At 47.4% G+C, this 8,346-nt stretch overlaps 1 protein-coding gene and 1 pseudogene across 1 annotated transcript; both read left to right on the top strand.

Moving 5' to 3' along the window:
- The first annotated feature begins 3,308 nt into the window (after positions 1-3,308).
- On the top strand, positions 3,309-6,060 carry LOC150044189 (ral guanine nucleotide dissociation stimulator-like 1). The gene is made up of 5 exons (XM_090321570.1): positions 3,309-3,868; positions 4,038-4,239; positions 4,762-4,809; positions 5,435-5,643; positions 5,903-6,060. The coding sequence occupies exons 1-5, from the start codon at positions 3,715-3,717 to the stop codon at positions 6,058-6,060; spliced, it is 771 nt and encodes a 256-aa protein (XP_090177696.1). The 5' UTR covers positions 3,309-3,714.
- Positions 6,061-8,095: 2,035 nt separating this feature from the next.
- On the top strand, positions 8,096-8,206 carry LOC150044188 (small nucleolar RNA SNORD116; annotated as a pseudogene).
- Positions 8,207-8,346: the final 140 nt, after the last annotated feature.

The raw sequence follows: 8,346 nt of genomic DNA, 5'->3' as shown, positions 1-8,346 counted from the left end.
TGTTATAGATGACTTACAATATCAAATAGCATATGTGATGTAAATAATTTTTTGTCACTCCTGGGCCTTGAAATCAGGGCCTGGGCACTTTCCTTGGGCTTTCTGAAGCCTAGCACTCTATCACTTGAGGCACAGCACCACTTCCGGCTTTTTCTGTGTATGTGGTACTGAGGAATTGAACCCAAGGCTTTGTGCATGCTAGGCAAGCACTCCACTAGGCCATGTTCCTGGCCTGTAAATACTTTTTGCACTGTTTTAGGGACAAGAAAAAAAACCCTTTACATGTTAAGTTCAGATGACATTTAAAAATATTTTAAATTCCACTCAGTTGAATTATGAGATACTGAACCTATGGATTCAGAAGGCTGACTGCAAAATTCATTTTAATTAAATAATTTGTCTGTCCATAGTTCCAAACTTGCATTCACCTATATGTACATCTATCCATGTACCCACACCCATCCATGCATATGTTCATGCATCCATACATTCATCTAACCATACATCCACACATGCATTCATACATGCACCCACTGGTACATTCATGCATGCACCCACATATTCATCCATGAATGCATCCCTCTGTGCATTCATGAATGGATCTCTATATACATTCATGCATGCATCTGCTGGTGCATCTACCCATTCATTCATGCATGCATCCATGGACACAGCCACGCCAAGAGCAGAGAAAGGAGGTTTATTGTATGGCATTCATGGTAAGACATCACTTTACTACATCTTCAGCTTTGTCTTAGGTTAAATATGCTGAATTGGAAGAAGGGGGTGTGAAGTTACTCATAGTTGAGACAATCCTGAGTCACAAGGATGACCAAGGGGGAGTCAGGGGTGTTAGGATGTGAGGTAACATGACAAAGAAATGGGAGCCTCAGTCTTGTATTGCAAGAATATGATAAACCTGAATGAACAAACAACTTCCCTCCTTGTGCCTCTAGAAAGAAATGAGTACCTTGACTTCGGCTTTATGACACTCTGGGCAGACACTGTGAAGCCACCACAGCTCTTTTAAGAACCAAAACATCACAACTAGATGCTATGAGATCCTCATAGCATCTCATAGGCTGAGAGCATTGCCTAGTGGTAGAGTGCTTGCCTAGCATGCACAAGGACCCAGGTTCGATTCCTCAGGACCACATACATAGAATAAACTGGAAGTGGTGCTGTGCCTCAAGTGGTAGAGCTCTGGCCTTGAGAAAGCCCAAGGACGGAGTTCAGACCCTGAGTTCAAGCCCCAGGACTGGCAAAAAAACATCATAAGAGTGCTGGAGGTGTAACTCACTGTAGAGCATGCAAAAGCCCTGTTTCAATCCTCGGCATCACAAATACAAAAGAAAAATTTAGTCACAGTAAAAAAAGAAGAAGCAAGCATGACTAGAGCTAGATATAATGAGGGATATATATCCATCTCTATCTGTAGATAGATTGATATAGATAGGTGATAGATCTGTAGCTGTATCTGTCTATAGATCTATCTATAGTATGGATCTATCTATCTACCCATATGTTTAAATAGATGGATGTTGATTTCCCGAGAAGGTGCACTGGTTACCAGCCTCCAGGGAGACAATACACTGACTAAGCTGTGTAACAGCATTTTCTCCCAGGGACAGCAATCTGCCGATGTCAACTCACCCATTTCAGAGTTTGCAGATGGCATGGTCACCAAGAAAGATTCCGTTCAGGTTGAAGGACCCTTTGCTGGATGTAGCAAGATCAGCTTTTGGTGGGCATGGATCTTCCAATACCATCGATCTGTCCTAACCCTAAGTCCCCCAATACTAGGATTGGTGGGTAGGGGTTGCCTATGGCAGTCGGAACCCAACTGCACCAATACAGGACAATGCTCTGCATTGTACCCAACCCGTTACTCTCCACCAGGAAGTAGTGAGATTGCCCAAGTGCCATATGACATGCGTAGTTAAGTAGAGCAAAGGAAACATTATATAGATCATGGAATCTGAAACACAGAAAGATATTCCCACGTAAGACATCAAATTCCTGGCTGCAACTGTTCATTTTCTCTTCATAAGGAAGTATTGCAGCCTCCATGCCCATTCTAACACAGCTAAGCAATGCCAAGAGACTGCACAATTTTGATTATCTTTCCCAGCAAGATTAAGAAGTAGAAAAGAACAAAAACCATGTATGGTCGTTTGCACCTGTAATCCCAGCTACTTGGGGGGCAGAGACTGGGAACATTATAATCAAAGGCCAACCTGGCCGACAAGTTAACAAGACTCCATCTCAATCATTAAGTTGGGTGTGATAGCATACACTTATCATACCAGATAAGTGAGACAATAAGAGGATCGTGGTCTCAGGCCAGTCCAGGAAAACCTCTGAAAAGTAAAGTTAAAAAAAAGTATTAGAAAAGGATTGGTTGAAGGGAATATGGCTCAGTGATAGAATGCTTGCTTAGTATGCATGAAGCCCTAACCCATACTCGGGAAATGTCAGAAGTGAAGCTGTGGCTCAAGTGGTAGGGTGCTAGCCTTGAGTGAAAAAGCTCAGGGATAGTGCCCTGTCCCTGAGTTCACATCTCATGACAGGCCCCCCCAAAAATGCCCAGAGCAAAAAGGACTGAAGGTGTAGGCCAGAAAGAGAGCATCTAACTAGCAACCATAAGGTCCTGAGTTCAAATCCACCACCAAAAAATATAGTACCACCTAAATATAAATAAAAGCACAAAGGACATTTCAAAACAGCCATGTGTCCACCCCTCCCTATCCAGTCTCAATATTTACTATATTTTCTGTGATTGTCTAAGAAAATGAATAATAATGGAGAATCTTACTTTTTTCATATATTTTTATTGTAATTAATAGAAGGGTTATATTCACCAGATAGAAGGTGCATTACTTCACAGACATTGATACCCTTTCTCATGTCTTGGTCCCCATGTCCCTCTCCCCACCCCCTCCCTGAATCTTACTTTTTTTATTGTTGTTTTGGGCTTGAACTCAGAGCCTGGGTGCTGTCCGTGAGCTATTTTGCTTAAGACTAGCACTCTACCACTTCCACTACAGCTCCTCTTCCAGCAATTTGGTGCTTAGTTGACAATAAACATTTCATAGACTTTCCTGGCTGGACTGGGTTAGGGATAAAAAGGGAGCAACCTGCCTGCCTTCTACTGACTTGCCAGATTTGGGTCCGATGGCCCACCCCTCTGGCACAAGTAAACTTTGCCTTGCTGAGTTATTTTGAGTTGGTCTCCTTATTCCTACAAGACACCCCAACATCCTGAGCCAGGTAAAACAGGTGTTTAGGGGTATAGACACCTAATAATACCCTAGGATATTAGAATAAAGGCCAGGTAACAGCTAGGGTGACAAAGGAACCATGACACCCAAAATGACTTGTGAAGGTTCACTGAAATGGTAAGAAAGCCCCGTCTCCTTTTAACTGAAGCCCTGCCTAGCAGCAGGCTTGCCAGAGGATGGTGAGATTGGACAAGATGTGCTGTGAACTGGGACCATATGTGCACATGGTGATGAGGAAGTGGGAATTTCAGCAGCCGCTGAATCCTTTGCAGGGGTCTTGTGTGAGGAAGGGGCTCAGGTAAGGGGAATTGGGGAAGGTGACCCTACACCTTTAAGGATGGGGCCAACCGAACACGGAATCCGGGTAGCCAGGCAACAACATTCCAGATGAACAGGAGCCAGCTCACTTGGCTAGCAATCCTGAAGAAAGGGGATGTTCTCCTGCTGCTTGCCAAGATCCCACTACTCAGGTCTCAGGAAATCCCGCAGTGGTCGCTGGGTCAGTGCTCACCCCCGACTCCAGCGCCTCAGGGAGTTTTTCCATAGGAATACAAATGGCACGAATGTTGTGCCAGAGCAAGTACTCTACCCAGGTAATTTATCTCACTGCCATCCCAGTCAACCCTAGAACCCTCAGGAACTTGTAGGTTGCCAGTTAATAGTGGTAATTCTGTGACTTTTTCACTTCACTTGATCATATTGAGTCAATGGAAAGTGGGCTACTATCTCCATCTCTGAACAACCTCTCCTTGATCCCACCTCAGGAGGAAAAGGTGTCAGTCCCAATCCAGGACAAACCTCATACAGTGACCACTCTGGAGCCAGGGGTGTTGGAGAAGATGGTAAACCTCCTGGTACCTCTCCACCAGAAGCAGAATCCCTTCTTTGTGCCAGCCTTCCTGTGTACTTACAGAAGGCTTACCAGAACAGGGCAAGTATTGGACCTTCTGTTTAACAGGTACATGTCACATCCAAACCGAAGTGATGTCACCACCAATCCTCCTAAACCTAGAATATACTGTATCCTGTCGGTTTCAATTTGATCTTCTCAAACAAAAGTGGGATGAAACCCAACCTTGTTCCTTTGAAGTGGGCTGCTCAGGACCATGGGTCACTTGGAGGGGACATTTTACTTCCTTAGAAACAGGTCTCTGACTAAGGGATTGTGTATTTGAAGTCCCCTGATACATTTTCCCTAAGTTAGCAAGGTTCCCCAATCTCCAAGGCCCCTGAAGAACTGGAGCCAAAGAAAGGGCTATAGAGTAGAGGTGGACTGAGGGCTGTATGTGTACTGATTCATCAGGGAAGTACATGAAGCATGTACTTTGGAGAGGCACATTCCAACCTTAGTGTAACATTCAAGAAACTGTGCAGATAAATATCTCCGTTCCCATCCTGGATTTAGTCAACCCACCTAACTAACCTGATAGGTCAGATAAACAGGACAATGAAAACATGACTTCCTCCTCTCTTCCCATAGATATGCACATTTCCAACCTAACTGTGAGGAGGATGAACAAGTAAAGAAGTGAGTGGAATTTGGGCCAGAGGGAAGGGCTCTCCTTGAAGCATGGGCTAAATAATATTAGGGCTTGGGATACTAGGTAACAAACTCTGGTTGGCGTATTACTTGTGATGGAGACTGAAGCTTCATCTAAAGGCATGGACAAACTATGAGTGAAGTGTCCTGGTCTCCCAGATAGCAGAGGGGAGATGTGGGCTGAAAACCCCATGGAGAAATATTCCTACAGGGCTGGAAGTTTGGCCTAGTGGTAGAGTGCTTGCCTAGCATGCACCAAGACCCGGGTTCGATTCCTCGGTACCACATACATAGAAAAAAGCTGGAAGTGGTGCTGAGGCTCAAGTGGTAGAGCTCTAACCTTGAGAAAGTCCACGGACAGTGCTCAGGCCCTGAGCTCAAGCCCAGGACTGGCAAAAAAAAGAAAGAGATAGTCCTACAGTATCAAATCTTAGCAGAGCTTCCAATGGGTGCCACAGGAGAACTGTAGGGAGCCTTCTCACTTGAGTCTCCTTCCTCTTCCCAACATGCAATGGGCAGTCTCTGCATGGGATCTCTCTCAACCAGGGGCTGCGGAGGGGCTCAGTAAGGAGAGAGTAGGCTGTCACTCTGCTTTCTATCCAACTGCACACAGCACCCTGTGTTCCATGATTGCCATGTGGCTGGACCAATACCCTGAGGATTTCTGCCAGTCCAAGGACCTGACCAACCTGAATAAGCTGATGGCCTATGCACTGCTCCACATGCCCTCCTCATACCTGGCGGTCCGAGGACACCTCCTTCTCACCCAGCTGCAAGACCAGGAGACCAAAGAGACAGTCACTAAGACGGAGGATTCCTTAGGTAAGTGCAGGGGAACATGGGAGTACGGATGGTGCCCCATGGGATGAGAATCCCAGGCTGGTGATTGGCCAGTAACTACTAGTAAAAGCCAGTCAAGGAAGATGTCCTGGGTATTCTATATCAGACAGCATCTACTCTCTGAATGGTGACTCTCAGGCTCAGGCACTCATTATCAACACCTACACTCTCCTTGAAGGTTTAGACCAACCTTGGCTTCTACAGTTCCCTCCATTAACAGTGCATCTCATTCCATCCTTAGATCTGGGACCACACACAACACTTGCTCCTGAGATCAGGGCAGAGGATGTGTCTGTGATGGCAGCAGATGCAGTACTGGAATCAGTGGGTTCTCCAGTTGCAGAAGAAGATCTGGTACCTCCACACTTATTGGAAGTGCAGTATGTGTCCTCGGTGTAAGGAGCATAACACCTTCTATCTCCCGTGGGCCTCCAGCTGGTTCTGGTCACCCACCAGGAATGCAAAACATCCAATTATAATGGATGGATTGCTATTGGCAGTCGATATTTACCTGGAGCTGCTTATACTATGTCAAATCAACCCATCTCACTCATAAAGTGTAGAACATATCCACAGTGCATCTCCTGCACATATGTTTTCTGTGGAGTTTAAGCCACGGGTGGACCTCCCACTGTCCACCTGACAGCAGCTTCCTTCCCATTCTTCCCTTCCCCAGGGGAAAATAATCTGGTTCTTTTCAGTGTTGTTACATTATTTTAACTGTTGATATAATAAAATTTCACGTTTCATTCTAAGATGTGCAATTTTTGAGTGCTAAATCTACTATCCATTTCCTACAACAGCATCTGTTGTCAAACTAGTACCTAAATCTCCTTGCAGAGCAACTGAGACCTGAGTAGAATAAAACATACTGACCTGGTAGGTCTGAGAGGGAAGCTGCTGGACTTAGAAGTGTCAGTAAATGCCTAAAGAGTGGCAAGGAATCCAACAATAGCAGGATGCTGTCCTGTGCTGAGATGGGATCTCTGATGTTTAGGGACACAAAGAGTACCATAGCACAAGCCAGACGGCCTGGAATAGTGGCCCACTTGAGCCTGGCTCTCTTCATCTATCAACTGGGACAACTTCCCCCATCAGGGAAGCAAACAAGCTATAGAGTCCTTGCCAGCAGTGATAGTCTGTCTGTGTGAATACAATCAACTCTATGTATACACAGCCATTCTGCATTGTACAAACATATCTGACAGTTCAAAACAAGATGGTTGAATGTTTAGTAGGATTTTGTATTCATAGCCAAGGAGATCTTCATGAGTTTTTGGTGTGTGTGCTAGTTCTGGGCATTGAACTCAGACTCTAGGCACCATTCCTGAGTTTTTTTGCTTGTTTGTTTGTTTGTTTTCTCACAAGGCTAGCAACCCTAGCCCTCTAGTTCCATTTCTCTGTGTGTGTGTGTGTGGTTTATTGGATAGAAGAGTCTCACAGACTTTCCTGCCTGGCCTGGCTTTGAGCTGTGATCCTCAGTTCTCAGCCTTCTGAATAGCTAGTATTACAAGCATATCAGGCCGGCAAACAAAAAACAAAAACGTACAAAACGTCAGTGGGCCGCCATCCTTGTAAACCCAAGCAAAAAGAGAGCAAACTCTAGGCTAGTTCTGGCCATTGGCGCGGTTTAGGCCCCTGCAGCAGTTTAGGCCCCTGCAGGCCGCCGTACACAGGGAGACGTCTAACTCCGGGGACTCGCGACGGAGGCGGGGCGGCGCGCGGCGTGATGACGCAGTTCCGGAGCGCGGCGCAGAACCGCGCAAGGGCGGCTGAGCTTGGGGAAGACTGCACGACAACGCGGTGAAGGAGTTCCCGTGTGGTAATAAATGATTTCCTGAGGCGGATGTGCAGGTGTGTGAGCACACGCGGGGTGAAGCCAGGTCCGTGGCTGAGATGGGGAGACGCTGGCTCCTGCCCGGCCGTCTGCTGCCGACCACCTCGCGCTCACGCACGTGTGCCTGGGATTCAGGCCAGTGCCGGCGCGCCCGACCCCGCAGTCACAGAAGCTCCGAGGATGCGGGGAGTGACAGGGAATACGTTGGGGAGTCCCAGGATGCCCGTGCAGGGGACGGGCGTGGGGAAGACCCTGTTCTCCTCTGTCTCCACTTGTCAGCGCGGGGCGCCGTGGAAGCCTCGCAGGCAGCGGGGCAGGAGGTGGTGCGCCCTATGCGGAGGAGCAGAGCGGGAAGCCTGCAGACCTGCAGCTGCAGCCCTGTGCCAGGTAAGGGTGATGATCCCCCCAAGGCAGGGGCTGATCTTGTTTTTGGTTACTGGTAGCGCCGCTCGCTGGCCAGTGGGTGATGTCTGAATGCATCCCGCCCGGTGAGAAGGAGTTGCGAGGCCCCAGCGGATGCCTAGGCGTTATCTGCTGCCAGGCAGGTCCCCTACGTCCTGGGCTCTCCACTTCCCTGTGGCCTTACTGGCTGTGCTTGGGTCGATGATTCCCTCCCGCTCCAAACAACAATCATAACATTCTTTGGAAAAGCTGAACAAAATGAGTGAGAACTCACTACCGTCTGTCTCTCTCATCAGGTTGAGCACCTGGCTTGACCTTAGGTGAGTGGGAGTGAGGCCCACCTCACTTGCGCCCACTCAGTCAGCTACTTGCTCATGGCTGAGGCAGCAGCCTTGGAAGGTTGCTCATCGAAAGTATCCCAAGGAGTAACGTTGGCTTTGCTTGGG

This window comes from Megascapheus bottae, chromosome 30, assembly GCF_031878675.1.
Source record: "Megascapheus bottae isolate mThoBot1 chromosome 30, mThoBot2.hap1, whole genome shotgun sequence".
NCBI classification, from domain to species: Eukaryota; Metazoa; Chordata; class Mammalia; order Rodentia; family Geomyidae; genus Megascapheus; species Megascapheus bottae.
This window is presented reverse-complemented; position numbering and strand designations above follow the sequence as displayed.